The sequence below is a fragment of the Cupressus sempervirens genome, chromosome 4 (assembly GCF_028749045.1).
Source record: "Cupressus sempervirens isolate cs-2001-9-10 chromosome 4, ASM2874904v1, whole genome shotgun sequence".
NCBI classification, from domain to species: Eukaryota; Viridiplantae; Streptophyta; class Pinopsida; order Cupressales; family Cupressaceae; genus Cupressus; species Cupressus sempervirens.
Genome location: NC_143121.1, coordinates 414,519,384 through 414,543,079, shown reverse-complemented (window position 1 = coordinate 414,543,079; position 23,696 = coordinate 414,519,384). Strand labels below are relative to the sequence as shown.

The following is a 23,696-nucleotide window of genomic DNA, read 5'->3' as shown; positions in this document are numbered from 1 at the left end:
ATTGGTTTTTTTGATGTTGTGATAATCATAGACAGCCTAAAAAGTGATGACACGAGTTCAACTCTTTAATTAGTAAATAGTGAATTTTGATGTTCACTAAGAGTGGATTTAATCCGCTCAATTAATACCTTTTTTTAAGAATGGTGTGACAAAGATAGTACAATAGAATTGCAATGAAAGAGAATTACAACAATACTAGAGAATTACATTTGCACTAACTGTGAACACCAAGATGTGACTATGTTTCAACATTCATTGATAGAAAGATGAGATGGGACTTCAAGTTTGTTCTATTTTAAACTTATTCATAATTACTAAAATTAAATATATGAATTTTAGTAAGTCTTAATGTTTTATCATTTTTCTTATCAATAAAAAATCTGTGGTAAAATTTTCTTGTAACATTGATTTAGAAAAATCTATGATTTTTTAATATACGATTATTTATCCTTACTATGTTCTAAATATAAGATATTTTATTTATAACTAATTTATATTATTTTAATTTTTCTTATCAATAAAAAAAATCTGTGCTAAAATTTTCTTGTAACATTGATTTAGAAAAATCCATGGATTTTTAATATATGATTATTTATCCTTACTATGTTCTAAATATGAAATATTTTATCTATAACTAAATTATATTATTTTAAGATTTTTAATATATGATTATTTATCCTTACTATGTTCTAAATATGAAATATTTTATCTATAACTAAATTATATTATTTTAATTTTTCTTTTAAAAAAAAAAATCTGTGCTAAAATTTTCTTGTAACATATGATTTAGAAAAATCTATGATCTTTTAATATATGATTATTTATCCTTACCATGTTCTTACTATGCTTTAAATATGAGATTTTTTATTTATAACTAATTTATATTATTTTATATGAGATTTTTTATTTATAACTAATTTATATTATTTTATATTTATTTCAAGTTGTATCTATATAAAACAATCATATCACCAAGAACATTATTTCTTATCTTTTACTTCTACTATATTTTTTATATTTAATATTTTACAAATTATATTGATAAATTATTTAAATATAATTTTTTAATTTAAATTATTCATGAATTTGACAATCAAAAAAAATTTCCACATGTAAAATGAAAGGCAACTGAGAGGAGTGATCATAAAAAATTCATATAAAATTCATGACCTAGAGGAGTGACCGTCAAATTCTATAATTCATGAGGGGTGACCGTCAAATTCCAGGCCTGCTATTGACTACTATTTGATCGTTCATATTTTACTCAACTGATAATAACAAGCCTCTTAATCTAGTGGGTGTCGATCCTCAAGCTAAAAAAAAATCGAATAAAGGAGACGTGCCAATCAAATTGAAAGCCTTATTATGTGGTCCACACGTTGTTCCCATGGGAATTTTGTAGCCATTTAGTTGGATTGTCTGACTGCTTATTTATATCAATAAAGTCCCACAGGCATTCTTGAACAACGATTTAAAATTTTAATCTATGAAACAATTTTAGAAACTTTTAGCTTTGGAAATTCATAATTACATGAACAGTCCCACATGCATTCCAATTGGAACAGAGTGATAACAAATTCATCATCGATTACTTCTCATCCAGCCATTAAATAAATTCATCATCGATTACTTCTCATCCAGCCATTAAATTAACTGTAATCTTCGAAATACTTCATAGCCATAAGCCTCGTTATACATTCATCGCTAATTTAATTTACTCAACAGGGTTATTTGCATTTGAAATATCCAAAAAGATCATTACAATTAATGGCGAACAATTTGATCACTGAGAAATTTCGGGTACAAAGCTCTAAATGTAGACACTTCTACAGCAGCACTTATCTTTGTTATCCTCGTGCTAAAAATGAGGATCTCGTCAAACAACCCCCACTGGTTAACAAAAATAATCCCTTAAATGAGGCTACAACCTCTCTTTGCAAGAAATATTTCAGAGCAAATGAACGGGCCTCATATGCTCAAGAATCAACCCATAATGCACATCAAAAATCCCCCATTTTACAAACACACCGAGCAAGATCTTTCTCTCTGTTTACACCGGGCAAGATCTTTCTCTGTCTACATATAAATTACACAATTATGGAAGTGCGTGCTATGACCCAGTTTTGGTACAATAACGAGAACCACTAAATTGCGCTCTCACCAAACAGATTGCCATCTAGGCATCACATTAGAACCAACATTCTAGCAGTGATCATAGGAACTGCATATCTACTGCATCTCACAAAATATTTTACTTGATAAATTCAGGCTGCCCCAACATGAACTGCACCATCTTGTGCTCGAGTACGGACAGGTTAACACTGAAAATAGTTTAATAGCCAGAGTTGCATTTTCAAACACTTTCCAAAATAGTCCTCAGATTCTCAAGGCTTTCTGCCGGGATATAATGATATCTTGGTGGACGACGCTGAATCACAGGTGGAGGCTCAGATGAGAAACAAACTACCACAACTGTGAGATTGTCCTGGGAATTTTGCCTCAGAGCCTCTATAACTAGCTTCCTAGAACAACTTTCAGGGTCATTGTGCAGCATGAGCTCTTTTCGCACCATATTGACTGCCCATTCACTTGAAATCACATCCCAGATGCCATCACATCCAATGATCATAAACTCATCTTCCTCTGTAAGGATAACATGGTGGAATTCAGGCTCGGCACTGAGAGGAGATGGGGAACCTTTGGGCATTTTAAAATCCCAATCACCTAAGGCCCTGGCAACAGATAGCTCACCATTAAGATATCCATCTTCCACGAAACCTCCTAGAGCTTCAATACGCATTCTCTCAGGAAACAAATCAGGTTTGTGGTCCCTAGATAGAGCCACTGCTCTTCCCCTTCTACACAAAACTGCCCGGCAATCCCCAGCATTAGCCACTAAGAGAGACCTGAACAAACAAACAACAGTAATCTCTTATAACTTTAACAAGTGGTAGATAAACAAGGTATTAGATATTGCACTGAAAAAATTTAGACAATAGCAATCCATAAAAACACATTAACATATCACAAACCTGCCGAGGATTAGTGCTATCAAGACTGTTGTGCCAGAGGAACTGTCAACAGCACAGTCATCTGCCAAAGAAAGGTCTGCCACCAGAAATGCATTCTTTACTGTCTTTTCAGCTGCAATAAACAAATCGCCATCTTTTCTCAACATCTGGAGAAAATCCGTATCTTCAAATACAAGTCTAAGAAGATTGTTTCGAACAAATATTGCTGCATCTGCACCGCAATGTCCATCAAATACCTATTGGACATAGAATTTCAATCATCAGAAAACAGTCTTTGTCTGCATTTCATGAGAAATGTGTTAAAATTTGAATTAGAGAACAAATACATCATCCTTTCTCAGCCTGTCATGCCATGAGTATTGATTTGGAAAATAGATATTATAGAATATTGAAAAGACCATCATCCTGCATCATTCTTACTCCAGGGCCAATGAGCAACATGAAAACCATCCTAATATTAATATCAAAACTACATACTTACTCCAAGGCCCAATGAGCAACATGAACGCCATCCTAATATTTAATATCAAAACTACATGCTTACTCCAAGGCCAATGAGCAACATGAACACCATCCTAATTAAGCCAAGAGGCTTTCTACAGTAGAAGCATTCATCAACGTAAACTTTTGCTATTTAAAAAAAAAAATTGACGTTCATTTAAGAGTCATATATTTTATAATTATTTTTACATCTGTTCATTGCAAATGTAACTATAATAATGCATCAAAATGTAATAGCAAAGATTAAAGAGTCACCTGCCAAACAATAACCCCGGTGTTTTAAGAAATTTTATTAATATTTAATGAGAATAGAGGAGAGTGGATGGAGGAGTAGACTAAGTTTATTCATAACCAATGCCTCTGAAAAAGATGACTGGAGAGTATTATTCAGCTCTGCAACAGATTTCATTGCATATTTTGGGCAAAGATATCCTCCTCGAGGCACCTATTGTCATAAATTATTTCAGTACAGCAATCCTTGAGAAGGATATCTCTCGGCTTATTTTATATATATATATAAGCTAGTATTAATATCAATACAAGAAGCTTACTCCAAGGCCAATGATCAACATGAACGCCATCCTAATATTAATATCAAAACTAAATGCTTACTCCAAGGCCAATGAGCAACATGAACACCATCCTAATATTAATATCAATACAACATGCCTTACTTCAAGGCCAAGGAGCAACATGAACACCATCCTGATATTAATATCAATACTACATGCTACTCCAAGGACAATGGGCAACATGAATACCCTATAATTTTAATATAATTAGATTTACAATCACTATCCACAAGTACACATGTAAATAAATTGCAAAGCTCTCGAAGTATTGCAATGTTCTATCATCATTTATTTTTGTATTTCTCTAGTGCAATCTCAGAAAAACATTTAAAATCCTAAGTACCCATGTAAATAAATTGCAAAGCTCTCGAAGTATTGCAATGTTCTATCATCATTTATTTTTGTATTTCTCAAGTGCAATCTCAGAAAAACATTTAAAATCCTACGGTTAACTTATTCAGATTACAGCACAAATAAAGGACAATATGTGACGTACATTTAGTTGCCAACAGCCATTCATATATATTTAGAAAACTTTTAATGAAAATGTGAAGCCTAATTCTGAGAGGGAGAAAGCTCACCCCATAAAAGGCATTTGGTTGTAGTCCCTCGAGTAACAGTTCAAGATGCTTTGATAAATCATCAACACATATGTGCTCATCCTCCATATACTTCCTCTGACCAATATCCGTGGAGCTGCCTGAGCGTATTGTAGGCACAAACTGTCCCTTCCCTTTCTCTAATGAAGAATTTGCCATTGAACTGCCAGACTTTATATTCTGATAAAGAAATTCATAACACAGTGTGAGAATATAATTTTGACTACGACAAAAAAAGACTTTTCAAAGATATATATAATATATAAATCTTGAAGGAATTGAATGCTTTGGGCTTCCAACCCTCTTTACAGACTGCAAACACGTACATATTCAGAGAACGTCATAAAAGTAAAACCAAATTTCTGTAGCTCGTGATATGAAACGAGGAATGGATGGGAAATACTCAAATGTGGCATATGTATCTTGGTCAGAGATTGAACCTCATTCATTAAACTTATAATAGCATATATTCATTTTAGCTATATTTTAATGGTTAAAAAGCATGTAATCAATACAAGGACATCTAACGCCAGTGTACGCTATTAAAGTCATACAGTTGGCCACAAACAAAACAGAAAACATATAAACCAGACAAGTACATGTGACACCACTGAATGTGCAGGCCTCCAGTTCACGGGCCTTGCTTAGGGCAGAGGAACCAACAATTGCACTGCCAACCGAGCACAGGTATCAATCATATGAACCAAAAAACGACGGACCCCAAAACTACAGAAATGCCACATAACAAACCCTGGAATCGAAGGCCATTAAACGCTGATATAACTAGCGATAGACTGATGGCCCTATATGCTATAGCATAACAATACATGGAATTGAAGGCCCTTACACTGCAGAAACAGTAAGATGGACTAAACGTCTGGGAAAAATAGATTCATACAAACACATAAGCCTCAATTGCACGAAAGCAAATAGAATGTTAAAAATGATTTAACCGTGTCAAGTAGCTAACCCCATGTACATGCAATTCCAGAACAGGAAACATCGAAAATCTAGGTTCAAAGACAACTATTGTTGTTCTTGCTACGTAACTCCTCAATCCTCGACAACCCAACTGAATGGACTGTCCGGTAGAGAGAACCCTGAGAAACCTATTGGCAAGCGTGAAACATGAGAGACTGAAACCATAATATTTGTAGAAACTTGTGATTCATTCCTCTTGCTACTAAATACAAACTGGCAGAAAATTCTCTTCCCGGCCAAAATATGAGCTCAGTTGCCATTTCCGCGCTGACCCACGATAGCTCAAATTCGGGTGAAACGATATCTCCATATTACGGCACTCCCTGACATCAATGGACTCTAAAAACACTATAACCAAATGCTAAAAAAGATCCACACAAAATTAACAAAACCTCTTTGTAAAAACAAAATGCCTATGCAAAAGCCCAAGATTGACAAGGCGGAACACACATGATGACAGTAGCATTCAAGAACCTAGACACTTACAGAAAAAGCAAAAATGACAACCAAAGAAAAGCATGTTATAGCCAACTCCGCCTGTACTTTACCTTGGAAATAAAAGCCATAATGTTGACAATATCAAATAAAAGAAAACCGGGGATCTAGAAGTAATCCGAACCTCCATACACATTATGGTTATACAGATGAGCGTCACCAAACAAAATTTTTAGATAAGGTCACGTCAAACCCTAAATTATTCAATCCGTCCACATCTAAAATTTACACACTAAAAAGAAGCCTCGCGTTTAACACCCCCAACTTTACACACTAAATGAAGCCTCACGTTTAACACCCCCAACTCGCGCAATCCCCCTGAATTTTATTTTCAACCTACAAAAGCTATTTCTGCAAAAGCTATTTCCTCAAACCTCAAAATGCACTTCCAACGAGCCGCAAGCTAATAATTCCACACCAGACAAGCCCATTTTTTGATTCACAACATCTAAACGCAAGCCTCGGTATTCATCGTTAAAGGCTTTATGGCACCAAATACTTAAAATATCAAGAAAATTCCACAAGCGAAACAAATCACCATGCACCAACTCTTCAGTGGCATAGAAATCCTAATGTTCAATTTTAGACTGATATCCAACAAATAACAATTACATTCAACCTAAATAAACTTCTACAAGTAGAACTCCATGCTTAACAAATTTATGTCTCAATTCTGTAAAGCACTAACACAATCCAAAAAATTCACTCTTTCGCCCATTTCACAGAAGATCAAACCCACAAAAACATTCAATTGTTCACTCACAGCTCAAAATTTGAACCAATTTTAACCCAACATCACTTCAACTGAGAATCTGACCCAAATCCAAAAATCCACATTTAGGCTCAATTCCCTGAAACAACAATTTCTCAAAAGTTACTAAGAATCCACCCTGCACAGCTAAAAAATCCATAATCGATGAACCCAATTATACTAATTTGCACCACACAAACACAATCCATAGCATTCCCATTTTTTCACCCCAACACAACAAAATGCATTCCCTCATATACCCACAACCCAAAATCTACCACTGAAAAAACCCGCAGCTAGGAATTTTGTACCTAATAGACCCACATGCGTCAATTCAGCACCACAAAAATCAATCCACCCTCCACAGCTAAAAAAAATATACACAGAACCTTTCCACCTGTCTCAATTCTGCACCAAACAAGCACACAAACTATAACCTTCATATTTCTGACAATCTTGAAAACAAAAAATCCATCCATAAAACCCAAAGACAACCCCTCAACCACCCAAAACTCTAATTCCGAAACAACCAAGACCTAAATACCTCCATTACCCACCTCTTGACCCCAACCCCTTAAAAAAAACCCCATAAAAGCCCTAAAAACATCCAGAACCAACAGAAACAAACCCTAACCCCTAAAAGCAAATTCCAAATCCTTACCAGCTGCACGTGAGTCGGGCCAGGCATGGATTGAGAAGAAAAACAATCTTCATCAACTGCAACAAGAGCAAGACTTTCATCTTCATCCAGCTTGCACCGAATCTCCTCCTTGAAACCCAGGGACTTGTACGCAACGTCTACAACAGTAGATAAATCTCCTCCTGCAACCATTTTGCCTTCTCCACAAAAACATCAAGATCAATATATAACAACAATCTCCTCCAAATTCACAAGGCCTTCACCCCGTGACCAAAATATCCACCACAACTCGCCAAGTTATCTGCTAAATTCAAAGCACTATTACAATCTGCTAAAATATCTCCCAATATTTTTCTTCCTTCGCGGCTTCTTGCAATTCACAAATTTACTAATCCTACGGAAAACAGAGCATGCCAGATTTATACACTCTCAAGTCAAGGTGAAGGTAAAAATTGAGCACGTAGCTTCGATCAACGGTCCAGATTACTCTCTCGCGGAGCCCACGGATTTGAAAAAGCCCATTAAACATGTGTGAATTGTCGGTCAAATCCGTCTAAGCGCGTTAGACAATGCAATACGAAATAGTCGTGGTCGGTATACTCCGAGACACCTGTCGGCTGATGAGACGTGAGCCTCCGCGTGAAGCTGCTTACAGTTTAACCGTGAGAAGAAAAGGCGTAGATGCCTGCCGTGGTATTTAAGCTACACCAAATACCTCCTAGATTGTCATTCTAATAATAATAGCATCTAAATAGATTATGTATTAAAAAAACATATGATTAGGGTATAAATTATTTAAAACACTGGATTATTTAATTATTAAAAGTTTGCCAAAACTGAAGTAGTGTTAGAGAGGTTGTTTCTAGATACAATCATTAAAAATATCTACAATAATTGTGATTAGTCTTAGGCATGATGTTATTGGAAATTGTTGAGAATCAATATTTTGGGATTTTATTTAATAAGGGACATTTAGGGAGCATGAGACTTAGGCTAAACTACTTCAACTAAGACAGGGGGACTAAGTGGTATCTATTGTGCCAAATTTATTTCATAATACATTCGCCACTCATATACTTTAAATAATTATGTTTTAAGAGTTATCTACTTAAGGTGCTCTACTCAATGTGATCTTTTAAGGTTATTTAAGAAGAGATAATCGTTTTTTCTTATCATTGTACATAATGATAATTGGGAGATACCATCATTTATGAAGGGTTTCCTTCATAATATTTGTTAAGTTTTGAAACTTCCCAAAATTGGTTTAATCCTTTTTGAACATTTGCTCGAGACTTTTGCCTTTGCTTCCATACTTTCACATTGCATTGCAAAAACCATTTTAGAATCTTTTAAATTTAGAACCTTAAAAAGAGATCACAAAGTCAAAAGATTTTAAAATGCAATGTAAATGTATCAAAGTAGAGGGTGAGAGTTTCAAATGAATATTCAAGAAAAGTTTAAGCAATTTGGAAAGATTTAGAACTTCTTTTTTTGAAGGGAATTATTCATGTCAATCTACTTAATTAGTAACAATATATCTCAATTGCTATTTACAGTAAGAGCAAGTGAGAGAGAAGATTTGGAGATCAATAAACCCTTAATTTATTTCCCTTAAGGTGTAGTACCAATTTTTAAAATACATTTGTTCATCTCCTAGATTTTAATCAATAGTCATTATTAAATAAAATCTAGATATTTTAAATTATAATAACAAATTAGATAAGAGAAGCCATATTTTTCATAAATCATATGGCATATGTAATGCCCTGCCTGGAAGTCCTTGGAACACAAGGATAAAACATGCACTAAATATTTGTTTTCTTAATCATAAGTTACTTTGCTACAAAATGGAGTAACCAAGTGCATTAATTAACATCTAAATAAGATGATACAATAGGGAACATGGCATAACTCACATGTTCTCCTACATAAGCAAACATCTTTCTAACAATTCCAAAGATTCCAGAGCACTAAACCATACCCTCTAAATAGAGAACATGCATTCATGAGGATACTCAAAAGGGGTCTAGATAACATCCATGGAGAGAGAGAGAGAGAGAGAGAGAGAGAGAGAGAGAGAGAGAGAGAGAGAGAGCTACCCAAGCAAGACTTTCCTTTTTAAGCCCAAAATAAATGTTCCTAGCATGATTAAACATACATATCCATTTCCAACAAAACATAACATAATCAAAATAGTAAGTGGCAACCCTCAAAGAGTCTTGCATAAGACAAGGGCTCAAGGTTATAACCATTCATCCACTAGACACCATGGTAGAGGCCAGATGCTAAAACTTGAACTTTAGATATGTTTGAAATTTCCTAAAAACCTCCGAAATCTGGAATCTTTATCTTAACTCCTAGAAAGGTGAAACCACTCTCAAACATCTTGAAAGTATAGATATCAAGAATATATCATAAATGATATATTTTATGTGTTCTTAGTATTGAATTAGGCATCTTAAGGCCAAAGGCATCCCTATGCACCCTACTAGCCAACCCAAAAGGTCAAACACATCTCCCACCATATAAACTTGCATCACAACTCAAACAAGACAAAGACGACAAAAGTCACATATGTTAGCCCCAACTAATAATGTTGTTAATGTATGTGAAAGAGTCATACCAGTTGTTATGTTGTCATTGATGTCAAGCCTTAATTGGTTAGGCATTATGCTAATTCAGTAGAGTGTCATATCATTTGATTGATGAAGAAGATTTGATTGATGAAATGGATTTGAAGAAAGTAGGATGAGTTAGAGTGTTGATAAGTGTATGGTATTCAATGGGCACTTGAATGAGTTAGACTTTGATAGTACAATGGTGGTTTGATTGTTTTACATGATTTTATTAAGTATTGAAGATCATGTATATACAAGATAGTTTAGTTGGTGAATGAAGGATCACAATATTAACCGAGCTACTACACTTGTCACTGAGCACCTGATAGAGAAGTGAATTTTTTTAGTTTTAACCAAGTAATTTCAGTGTTAATTGAGTCCAGCATTGATCAAGAAAGTAATAATTTTCACTAAGTATGAATAGGAAGAACACGTCTAGAAAAGATTTAATATGAGGCTGATATTTGATGAAAATCAAGAATGGTTAAGAAGATTCAAAGATAAGGATGAAGTTAGTTATGAGATCAATGGATGGATAAATTCAAAGAAGATATAATGAAGGAGATTTATCAATTTGAATTGAAGCACAAAGTTCAAGGTGAAGGTATATTTCATAAGCGTTTAGACTCATTGAATCAGAGCCTAATGAAGATCTGATGATCGTGATTAAGTGGCAATATATGAAAGATTTTGGAACAAAAAAGTTTTCTATTTAAAGAGATGAACAAGATGTTTCTTGTTGCTAGTGCAGATGGTTTCTAATTGTTGTTGAAGAAGAAGAATAAAGATAGAAGGTGAATCAAGAAGAATAATAGTGTGAAGATCAAGTAGAGGAAGTGCTAAGTTGAAGTGTGAGTGTGCGAATCAACCAAAAAGGGATCAAAAGAAATAGATTGAGAAAAGAAAAGATCTGAACAAGAAAGGTAGTGCTAAAACTTAACAGATTATTTCATTGTTACTTTCTTGCAATTGTAGCTGAAGATCTCTTAATCGAGTAGACCTAACAGTCTTTTGAAATCCTATATGATAACATTATTTTGAGTGCTTTGTAAGTCCTTTAGAGCATGCCACTCTTTAGAAATGTCAAGGAGTGATAAGGTCTAGATGATGTTTTCTGAAAATCCTCTAACAAGTTCACATTTGAAATGTATATGTAACCTTTAACAAGGTTTTCTCCTAACGGAACTCACTTCAGAAGAGTGAAAATATTTGGGTTACCAGTTCTCAAGTATTTTTTTCCTTTATAGGGTTTCCACATTAAATACGTGTGTCAAATGTGTGAATGCTTATTGTATTGCAATTTTATTTCATGTTAACTATCTATTGTTGTAACTTGGTATAAGCTAATATATTACTCTAATACTTACTATATTAAAGAACAATATGTTGACTGTTTGATACAAAGTTTTTATAAGTTTAAATTATGATGTTAGATTTGATTACCGAGTTGAGGTAATGATATAAAAGTTTAAGAAGTTTGAATTGGTACAAAAGTGGGCTTGTAGGATAATTGGTTATAACTGATTTCCCTGCTCTCAGTTATCTAACAATTGGTATCAGATCTTTAAGTGCTTGAAGGAATTTTTTTTAAGGGACTTGAGCTAAAGATCCAAAAATGTGCCAAAGATGAACAAGAAGAATTTCTCTTCATGGAAAACCAAGATGAGGCTACATCTATCTAGAATTAGAGACAATTCCCTAGACTATCAAGACCACCAGTACACTACTCCAAACCCTCCTATGATAGTAGAGGAGATGAGCTAGAAGAAAGAACACAACAATCTAATGATTGAGATTTCTTTTACACTGAATGATGTTGAGTTTGATGATGTCAAAAACTATGCTACTACTAAAGAAATTTGAGACAAGTTGACACATATGCATGGTGGAGATTAGAATGTATTGAGAGCTAAAGCAGAAAGTATGAGAGGAAAGTATGATGACATGGGATGGAAGAAGGAGAAAACATAGCTCAATATGTGAACTAAATCAAAGAAGTGGTGAGTGCCATCAAAGCTACTAGAGGAGACATTAGTAATGAAGAAGTTGTAAGTAAAGTTATCATAACATTATTGCCTATTTATGATATAAGAGTATTTACAATTCAAAAATTCAGAGATATATCTAGTAGTGATCTTACTCTTGATGATTTAGTTGGTCATTTGATTGCATTTGAATTAAGTAACTTTGATAATAGTGTACCTAAAATTGGGAATGTCTTGAAGACTTCACTGACCATTGGAAGTTCAAAGAAAAAATGAGTAGTAAGGATGAAAGTGGTTTAGATTTAGAGGATGATATGGATGAGATTGAAGCACTTCTTGCAATGAGGTTACCGATAGGAGAAAAGGTAAATTGTCTCTAATATGTTTTAAATGCAATGAGGTAGGTCATATTGCTACTAGATGTCCTAACAAGAATAGGGGTGAGAAAAATGAAAAGGAGCACAAACATAGAAAGAACAAGGACTACAAGGACAAAGGGAAGAAATCATGCACATTTCTAAGGAAGAGCACATCAAGTTAGACACTAATGATGAGAAAGGAGTAGAGGTGGTATATGTTGTTGTTAAAGAAGACCCTAACGAGGAAAGGTATGATGAAGAAAAATTTCTTATTTCTCATGATAGTAAAAATGACACATAGATTATAAATAGTGATTGTTCACATCAGATGACTGGTGATATTAGTAAGTTTGATCATCTTAAAGAATATGATGGTGGGACTATTAAACTTGGAAATGATGTTCCATGTTCTATGGAAGGTAGAGGTTCATTGATGCTAAATGATAAAATTAGATGTGATGATGCATATTGGGTTCAATTACTAAAGAATAATATGTTGAGTGTTGCTCAGTTGAATAATATAGGTCACAAGCTAGAATTTTAGAATAGAAAAGTAAAGATCTATGATGATGATGGAAATCTGATTGATATTGGAGAGCAAATAAGAGGCGATCTATTTACCTACATCTCGTAATTGATACATGCTTGTTTACAAAATTTGAATATGTGTGTTTGTGGCATAAGAGACCGTATCGTGTTAACTTTTAGAATATGGTCAAGGTAAGTAGAAAGAAGAGAGTGAGAGGCTTACCAAATCTGCATAAATTTGAGAATGCTATGTGCAAACAATGTCAACTCAGTAAGATGACCAAGTCTAGTTTTTCAAGCAAGACACATACTTCAAATAATATTCTAGAATTAGTTCATACTGATTTATGTGGACCAATGAGAGTTGAAAGCTACTATGGAGATAGGTATTTCATACTATTTTTTGATGATTATTCCAGGATAATGACTATCATATTTATGAAGTTAAAGTTGCATACTTTTGATATGTTCAAGTGGTATAAAGCTAGATTTGAAAAAGAAACTAGTAAACAATTTAATTTTTTGAGATCTGATAAAGATGGTAAGTTTATGCCTGTTAAATTCATTAACTTTTGTTCTAAGCATGGAATTAAGAGACGACTATCTACACTGAGGACACCACAATAGAATGAGATTGTTGAGAGAAGAAACAAGTCAATTGTTGATTGTGCAAGAACATTTCTAATTGAAAGGGAGTTACTTGAATGTTCTAGAGAGAAGCCATAAGCACTATAGTATATATTCTTAATCGAGTTCAATTGAAGAAAGGAACAAACAAGACACTATATGAACTCTGGTATGGTCATGCACCAAATGTAAGTTATTTTAAAATATTTGGGAGTAGGTGTTACATCCATAAATATGCAAGGAATGGTAATTTAAATTCTAAAGGTGATGAAGGTATATTCCTAGGGTACTTTGCTAAGAGAAAGGCTTACAAATGTTTGAACAAAGCAACTGAAAAAATGATTGAAAGTGTCAATGTTAGAATTGATGAGTTCGTAGATAAGACAATGAGAAGAGAAAAATGGAACCTAATGATTATAGCAAGTTTATTTATGTATATGAAGATACACCTGGTATAGTACCCAAGAAACAACCTACATTACCTGAGCAACAAACAAAACAACTCGAATAGGATGTTGAGCCCCAACTGAGTGAAGATAATGTTGGAGATCACAAAGAAGAACCTATCCTAGAAAAGTATGTGGGAAGGAACCATTCACCTAAACAAATTATTGGAGATAAAAGTGTTAGATTCATGACAAGAAGTAAGTTGAAGGATATTACATGTTTGATTTCTAAATTTGAGCCAAGAACTATGAAAGTTGCACTTGATACTGAAGATTGGATAAATGTTTTTTGTTTTTTTGTTATCAGTAAATAGTCGAAGCCTTTCATTATATTATTAAATAAATAAAAGAAATTACAAGTCCTTCGTTCAAACAGACACTAGTAGGAAAGAATAGGGAAACAAAACCTCGAGTCTTACCTTGGACACAGTCCTTTATTATATAGAATTTAAAGGGGCATTCCCCAGTTTATTACTTACAACTTAGAATATCTTTGTGAGCTTGGGCTCATCAATATGTTAATATTTTACATTGATTACATTATGCATTTCCACAAGTAACACAAATACAATATTGAGGCCAATCAAAGCGGAGAAAGGGGAGAGAAGATCCTAGCCTCCACTTTGTTCCATTGAAAAATCTCTGCCCTATACAACACTAGGCTGCCAAACAAAACCAGAACAAATCTTTTGCTTCCAGCAGGGTTAGTAACATAAGACTAAAATTGTAAAAATTAGAATTAGAATAATTCTAAATCAGAAAAGCATCACAGACTTCCACTAGAATGTATCTTGATTAGGCCACCCAATCAACAACTAAGACTATTAATATATAATGCATAGTACTAAAATAATAATAATGATAATACAAGACCAACATAGCTTATGAAATACTAAGAGTATAATCCAATGTTTAACCATTTAAGCACTGGAAGTTAGAAGTGACTTAATTTAAAATTAGTCTACCTTGTGTAAATTAGATTACCCTTGACTAAAAGGGCCCTCAGACTTCAAACTGAGAGCATTAAGAAATTGAAATTCTTATCACTGAAAGAGGCATATGTGCCAATCATGAGAAAGGGGACAATAAACCACATTTACCTATCTAACCATAATAAAAGGAACATGACAAATATGTAAAGAAATTGTCACATGTGCCAATATAGACAAGACCTACAACCATAGAGTATAGATTAGAGATAATTACTAAAACAACCATTCGACACATGCAAACTTGCAGTGATAAACAAATATTGAATAAATGTTATGAATGAAGAGATAAACCAAATTCAGAAGAACAATGCATGGGCATTGGTGTCAAGGCTTGCAGACAAGAATGCAATTAGAAACTAGTGGATTTTCATAAAAAGATTGAATGATAATGGCGAAGTAATGAGAAACAAGGCAAGACTTATTTGTAAAGGTGATGCCTAAGAAGAAAGAATTGATTATGGTGATACCTTTGCACTTGTAGCTAAACTAGAAGAAGTCATACTCTGTTAGCATATGAAACTTACAAGAATTTTAAGGTATATCAAATGGATGTTAAGTCTACATTTCTAAATGGAATATTGGAAGAAGAGGTATATATAGAACAACCAAAAGGATTTATGGAGCTAAATCATAAGCACTTGTTTTGAAATTTGAACAAAGCACTGTATGGACTAAAGCAAGCACCGAGAGAATGGTATAAAAGGTTGCATTCATACTTGATTAAGATTGGATTTGTTAGAACAACTGAAAACAATAATTTATATTTAAAGAGTGAAGCTAAAAATATGGTATTGATTATACAAATATTTGTAGATGATATAATATTAGGTGGTAATAGTTTATTGTGAAAATCATTTGTCGATAAAATGAGAAAGGAGTTTGACATGTCTATGTTTGGTGAAATCAAGTTTTTCATTGGTTTGCAAGTTCATCAAATAGAAGGAGGTATATATGTGACCTAGACAAAGTATATTAAGGAGATCTTGAAGATATTTGGTATGGATGAGTGAGGGCCAATTGGCATGCCTATGGACACTAGATACAAATTATCTAAGGAGGATACTATTGTTGAAGTGAATGAGATACAATATAGATTAAAAATTGGGAAGTTACAGTATGTTGTGTACACTAGACATGATACTACACATGCAGTTCGTATTGTTGCCAGGTTTCCCTCTAATCTTAAGGAAACAAACATGACTATAGTTAAAAGCACATTTAGACACTTGAAAGGAATAGAAGACTATGGATTGTGGTACAAACTAAAAGGTGATTTTGAACTTAAAGTTTACATTGATGTTGATTGAGATGGAAATGTTGATGACATAAAAGTACAAGTGGTGGAGTTTTATTTTTAGGAGAAATACTTATTACATGGTTGAGAAAAAAATAAAGTTGTATATCACAATCTATAACTGAAGTTGAGTATGTTGTTTTTAAAAAGTAAAAACAAGTTTTAAAGGACCCAAAACCTTTACAAAAAACAAAAGTCTAGAGATAAACGAGAGATGTAAACATCAGAGAAAAGCAGCACAGGACCGCATGAAACAAACCTCCAAAAAGAACAACCATGAGCTCACTCAAGACAAAGCTGGAAAAGATAGAAAAAGAATAGTAAAAGAACAACAACTGACCAGCTAAGAAGTCTTTATCAGGTCAATAGCCTGATCTGCCAGAATATGCATATTATCAGTATTGGCCTTCACCTCATCCTTCTTACTGACATCCTCATTCTTCTCAGAATGAGCACAGGTGTGTTTGCTTGGTCCCCAAGTCTCTACCACTAGAGGGGAGTCCTGCCCTTTGTCATTCTCATTCCTCTTCAAGAGGTTACCCACATTGTCCACCATTTGTTTGAACAATTTTTCCAAATTGCCCAGTTTAGTGTCCATTTTCGACACCTTCCCCCGAATACCACTAATCTCTTTATCCATCACCCTTTGTTTGGCCTCGAGCAGTGGTATCTTATGCATGAGGTTTTTAACTTCTTCTACATTCCCAATAACCTCCAAAAGTCTATATGTTGGCCCAATGTACATTCACCTCTAGTAGTTTTGCTGACTTGCTCCATTTCCTTGCCTAGCAACTGCATTTGTTGCTTAAGGAAGCCAATCTCCTTTAAAATTGAACCCAGGTTACCAAAAAGACCCTTGGATGACCCGAGCCCACCTTCAATAGTATCATCCAAATCTAGAATATGCCCATGTTCTCCAACATCCTCATTATCAGAGTCCCCATTCTTCCTAGTCTATAACCTATCCAAGTTGAGTATGTTGTTTTTGCAATTAAGTGTTCAAATATTTTTTGGATTAAGCAACTATTAGAAGGAATGCAAGAAGAACTAGTTGAGCCTGTGACTATCTATTGTGATAACACAAGTGAAATAAATAAATCCAATAATCTTGTGATGCATGCAAAAATCAAGCATACATCTATAAAGTATCACTACTTGAGGGAGCAAGTACAAGAGAAGCAAGTGAGGCTGGAGTATGTGAAATCCAAAGAGCAAATGGAAGACATATTCACAAAGTCACTACCCAAGGATGCTTAAATTGAGTATCTAAGAGGTAAGTTAGAGCCCTTCCCCTATCCAAGATTCACTAAGAAAGGATGTATGTTGCATCAATTCATCAATGATTAGATATATCTTCTAGAGTTGATACAAGAGTTCACTCTTTAAGGATTGTTTCTTAAAGCTATGAAAATGATTGTAATGAGATCAATGACATAAGTACAAGCAAGGTACATGGTGTTACTGCAAGGTTTTATAAGTTTTTCATTGGAACTTATAGTTACCTTTGGCATTTCTATCGGAGGGGGAAGAATATGTATGCAAAGGGAGAGAATCCGTAGAAGACAAGTATGATAAGAGAGATGATATCCTAAGGGGGAGTTGTACAAGTCGATATGTTGTTGAATATAAAAGTGAAGTATGTCTAAAGGGGGAGAATTTGTCAAAGTGGAGATGAGCTGAAAAGAAGTTGGTGTTGAACCTATTGCAGAGAACTGAATAATGTCACAAAGTTGAAGACATGTGTTATTGTCAATACATACATTTGATTATCTTATGATGTAATGTTATGTAATGTAAAATCTTATGTCTATGTGTTGTCATCAATGCTAAGGGGGTGATTTTTAGTCCCAATTGATAACATTGTTAATGTATATGAAAAAGTCATATTAGTTGTTATATTATCATTGATGTCAAGCCTTAATTGGTTAGACATTGTGCTAATTTAGTAGAGTGTCATATCATTTGATTAATGAAGAGGAATTAATTGATGAAGAGGACTTGAAGAAAGTATGATTATTTAGAGTCTTGACAAGTGTATGGTATTCAATGGGCACTTGAATGAGTTAGACCTTGACAGTATAATGTTGGTTTGATTATTTTACATGATTTGATTAAGTATTGAAGATTGTGTATATACAAGATAGTTTAGTCGGTGAATGAAGGATCAAAGTATTAATCGACATACTACACTTGTCACTGAGCACTTGATAGAGAAGTGAATAAGTTTAGTACTAACCAAATAATTTCAGTATTAACTAAGTCTAGCATTAACTGATCAATTTGTAATATTCATCAAGTATGAACATGAAGAACGAGTTTAGAAAAGATTTAATCTAAGGCCAACATCAAGTATGAACATGAAGAATGAGTTTAGAAAAAAATTAATTTAAGGCCAACATTTGTAATCAAGAATGTTCAAGAAGATTCAAAAATAAGGATGAGGTTAGTTATGAGATCAATGACTGGAGAAATTCAAAGAAGATTTGATGAAGGAGATTTATCAATTTGAATTGAAGCACACATTTCAAGGTGGAAGTATATTTCTCAAGCATCTAGATTCATTGAATCAAAAATTGACAAAGATCTGACGATCATGATTGAGTGGAAAGTTTTTTATTTAAAGGGATAAACAAGATGTTTCATTTTATCGATGTAGATGGTTGTTAATTATTGTTGAAGAGAAGAAGAAAGATAGAAGGTGACCTGAGCAAAACAATATTATGAAGATCAAGTAGAGGAAGTGCTAAGTTGAAGTGTGAATGTCAGAATCAACTGTCAAGGGATCAAAAGAAAGAGATTGAGTGAAGCAGAGATATGAACAAACAACGTAGTGCTAAAACCTAATAGATATTTTCACTATTACTTTCTTGCCATTGTAGAAGAAAAATATCTTAACCAAGTGGACCCAATAGTCTTTTGAAATCCTATATGGTAACATTCTTTTGAGTGTTTTGGAAGGCCTTTAGAGCAAGCCACTCTTTATAAATGTCAAAAAGTGATAAGGTCTAGATGATCTTTGGTGAAAATCCTCTAACAAGGTCACCTTAAAAATATGTATGCAACCTTTAACAAGGTTGGCTCCTAATAGAGCTCACTTCAAAAGGGTGAAAATATTTGGGTTGTTGGTTCCCAGGTGGTTTTCCCCTTTATAGGGTTTCCATGTTAAATACTTGTGTCAAATGTGTGAATGCTTATTATGTAACATGTTTATTTCATCAAAGGAACTAATACATTCTCACCAAAAATTTGTGGATGGCTCAATTGTTATGGGAGAAGCTTTAGTAAAAAATGCTAGGAATATTAAAAAGGCTCTTGATGATTATGGCCAGGCCACAGGACAAATTATAATTTGGAATAAAAGCTTAATATATTTCATAAATGTTAATGTGAATAGACAAACCAAAATTCAAAGAATTATGGGGTGTGAGATTGGTAGCCTTCAGGGTTTGTATCTTGGTTTACCTTTATGTCTAGACCCTCTAGAGTCTTTATGGAGTTCGTTAATGGATAAAATCCATACAAAAATAGTTGGTTGGAAAGGATCCCTCCTTAGCCAAGATGGTAAGATAATTGTACTAAAATATATCATTCAAAGCATCCCCCTATATGCTTTGAGTATTTTTAAGATACCAAGAAATTTTTCTAATGCTATTGAAAAAATTTAAAGGAACTTCTTATGGACTGAGATGGGAAAGAAGAAAAGAATGACACTAATTACCTGGGATAAGGTTTTTAAGCCCATTGAAAAAGGTGGTATGGGATTAAGAAAGGTAAATAATATGAATGATTTCTTACTTGCTAAGCTCAATTGGAGATTGTATAATGATGTCAGAGAATGGAAAGACATATGGAATAAAAAGTATAATTTGGAGAGAAAAAGTTTCAATCTTTTTCTTAGCAATGATGAAGTTCAAGGGGGCTCAACTATCTAAAAGCGGGCTTAGAAAAATAAGTATATTACAAATAAAGGAGTGAGATGGAAGGTGGGCAATGGTAAAACTATTCAATTATGGGAGGAAATATGGATTCTTGATCATGCTCTGAGTTCTGAACAGTAGTGGAATGACTATATGGTGCAATGCAAGTCTTTTTTTGGGTCAGAGGTTGCAGACTATTGGGAAGGAGATAAATGGGTAGATCTTACCAGAGGGGATGGTTCTCTAAATGAACTTAATAAAATGTTGAATGTTGTCTTTCTGGTTAATGAAGAGGATTCTCTAATATGGAAGTTTAATCATAATGGATTGTTTTCTGTCTCTTCTTTGTATGGTTATACCTTTGAACATTGTCATGAACCTTGCTGAGCTAAATCCTAGTTCAAAGTCCTGACACCTAAAGTTAACATCTTTTTTTGGATCTTATTGTAGGATAAAATCCTTACTACTATTAATTTCAAGAATAAAGGTTTGTGTTTTTTAGCATATGTTATCTATGCAAGGAAGAGGAAGAATCGGTTAATCATTTGATCATTCATTGCTCCTACACTAGAAGCTTATGGGAAAGGATCTTTAGACTTATGGAGATGGAGTGGGTTCTCCCTTTTAGTATCCAAGATTTATTCTTATCTTGGAAGTCGCCCTCCCAGAATGCCTTAATTAATAATTTATGGAACTTTATTCTACCTTATTTATGTTGGGGTGTTTGGAAGGAAAGAAATGATAGGGTATTTAGGGGTAATGAGTCGAACTCTAATCCGATCTTTCACAAGATCAAGAGTATGGTGATAGAGAATGTTAGACTAAGTGGGAAAGGCATGGAGCCTCATGATGAGTGGGAAGCCAAAGTAATTAAGAATTGGAAAGTGCAAGGGATTAGTTACTCTCAAAGTGAAAGAAGTCTTAGAAGTATGGCTAGATGGGATTGCCCTCCAAAGGGATGGTATAAGATTAATTTTGATGGGGCCTCTAAGGGAAATCCAGAGATTGTGGGGTGTGGTATTGTTATCAAAAATGAAAATTGGGATAGTATTGGTGCTATGGCTATCCCTATTGGAAAGCATACCAATCACATAGTAGAAGCTAGTGCAACTCTTTATGGTCTATTATATGCTAAGAGTATGAATATGGATAAAATTTGGCTTGAAGGAGGTTCCCTAAATATCATTAATTATCTCAACAAAGTTAATAAACTCTCATGGACCATTCATAAAATTATATGCAAAGATATAAATTTGATCAATTCTTTTGTAGAATGTGTTATTACCCATAATTACAAAGAAACTAACAAAGTGGTTGAGTGGGTCGCAAACGTGACTTGTAAAAATCACATGAAGATGATTGGAATAATGGTAATAACATCCTAAATGACGAGCTATCTTTGATAGAGTATGACAGAATTAGAAGTAGACAAAAGTGTTTTAATAATGATGAAAATGGAAATTAGGGGTAATTATGAGATGTATCAGAGTGGGGGACCATGGATTATGATTATGTTTGATGAGACTTCTTACTTATTACCACACAGATTGTTGATATTCTTGCAAAAGAGAAAAGTAGGTTGTGATTATAAAATTGAGAACTCCAATTTGCTTGAGCTCATTGGTAAGGATAGTAATTTTTGTTATTTGAGGAATATGGGAGATAGGAGAAAGAGGTGTGAGCTAGGAAGTTGCAAGGAATGGAAGTAGAAGCCAATAATTTGGGACATTTTAGAACATGGAAGGTTTATAGGTTTCATGGAGAAACTCAAGGGAAGCAACCCAACTATCACCAAGAAGTTCATCAAAATGTGGAAGAACGAAAGCATTTTGGTGGATAATTAGAGAATGGAAGTCATGAAGGATATTATTGTTGAAGCCACTAGCCTGGCAGTAGGAGGTATTAATTTCTATAGAGACATGAATTTTTTTGATAAAGTTGTGGATGAGTTTGTAGAGATGACCAAGGAGAGAAATAAGTTGGTCAAAATTGGCAACTCTTACTTCAATCCACATTCTATTTCTAGACCTTGGAGGTTTGTTATGTTTGTTGTTATTGAGTATTTAACCCTAGATGCTCATTTTACTAAGACTTATGGCCACCACTTCATGTTGATTAATCACTTTAGGCATAGGGTTAGAATAAATTTCCCTTTTTACCCAAGGGAGTCTCTAGATACTACCATCTTAGCCCTTCATAATGACCCTGAAGGAGATTATGCTTATCATGAGGGTTTGATGGTGTTGGTTATGAATTTTCTTAAGTCCAAAAAAGTGGACAAACCTTGCTTCAGCAAAAAGACTTTGGAATGTGATGTTGAGGGGATTGACTCAAATGAAGCCTATGGAGATGATACTAAGGAAGAAAAAGTTGAGCCATGGATTAAAAAAGGAAAAATCTTTCCCTTTAGGGATCAAAATCTAAGAAAAGGAAAATAAATGAGGTGGATTATGAGATGAAGACTGAGATAGATGAGGATTCTGAAGAGGAGAAAGGGAAGAAGACTAAGTGCAAAAATAGTAGATTTAAAACCTAAAATTCGAAGAAGGATGAGAAATGTTTGAACATCCCCTCAGATGATGATCTTCTGATCCAAAAAAAGGAGGACCTAAAAGGCAAGAAGATTTTGATTCGAGGGAAGGCTAAGGATAAAGGCATTGATGATGTTAATCTCAAGAAAATAATCTGGATATTGATTAGGAAAATCTGAACCAAACCAATGCCCAAGATGATCAAGGGTATATTAAGGGCGTCTTTGGCAACACCAGTGATATGAGAAGGGACATTAGCAATATGAAGGAACAAATGCAAGATATCAGAAAGGAGTTTGAACATCTAAGCAAGACCAATAGAGGTGATTTGACTTTAGGCCAACATTTGGATAGGCTCTCGGATGTGATTGAGAATGCTAAAGAAGTTAAGAAATTGATGAAGAGAGTCCCACCTCTTGGAGCCAAAAGTAGAGCCATGGAACAAATGTTGAAGGACATGCAGAAGAAGATGGATACCATGGAGAACATATTTGACAGTACATAAGAATGGGTTAAAGAATTTTTCTTATCAAAGTTGTTCCATATTGAAAGTTGTCATAGAGAACATCAATACTTTGTTGAATAAGCTGGAATAGGGGAGAAACCAAGGTACAAAGGATATGAAAGATGATCAAGGACCCAACAAGCACACAAGGGTAAATTCAAAGAAGATAGAGGTTATGGATGACAAAGAGATTGATGAGATGAGGGCCTCTGCTGTGAACATGAACATCCTAGTTGATCATGAACATGAACATCCTAGTTGATCATGAACATGAACATCCTAGCTGATCATGAAAATGAACATCCTAGCTGATCAGGCTACTA

At 34.1% G+C, this 23,696-nt stretch overlaps 1 protein-coding gene across 2 annotated transcripts; it reads right to left on the bottom strand.

The window, feature by feature from the left end:
- Positions 1 to 1,708: 1,708 nt before the first annotated feature.
- On the bottom strand, positions 1,709 to 7,961 carry LOC149561806 (putative protein phosphatase 2C 2). Of its 2 annotated transcripts, none has more exons than XM_089825329.1 (4): positions 7,593 to 7,961; positions 4,687 to 4,884; positions 3,033 to 3,268; positions 1,709 to 2,906 (listed from the first exon to the last, which is right to left on the bottom strand). In XM_089825329.1, exons 1-4 carry the CDS (start codon positions 7,761 to 7,763, stop codon positions 2,354 to 2,356), a joined length of 1,158 nt encoding a protein of 385 aa, XP_089681455.1. In that variant the 5' UTR covers positions 7,764 to 7,961; the 3' UTR covers positions 1,709 to 2,353. The 2 variants fall into 2 exon arrangements, with proteins under 2 accessions (XP_089681455.1, XP_089681456.1); XM_089825330.1 differs by lacking the exon at positions 7,593 to 7,961 and adding an exon at positions 7,243 to 7,367.
- Between the last annotated feature and the right edge of the window lie 15,735 nt (positions 7,962 to 23,696).

Bases quoted from the DNA above. Each gene is read 5' to 3' on its own strand.
- LOC149561806 (XM_089825329.1), bottom strand. From the start codon at position 7,763: ATGGTTGCAGGAGGAGATTTATCTACTGTTGTAGACGTTGCGTACAAG. The intron at 4,885-7,592 runs GTAAGGATTTGG...TTTCTTTATCAG, and splicing joins GCCCGACTCACGTGCAGCTG to AATATAAAGTCTGGCAGTTC. The intron at 2,907-3,032 runs GTTTGTGATATG...TTGTTTGTTCAG, and splicing joins ATAGCACTAATCCTCGGCAG to GTCTCTCTTAGTGGCTAATG.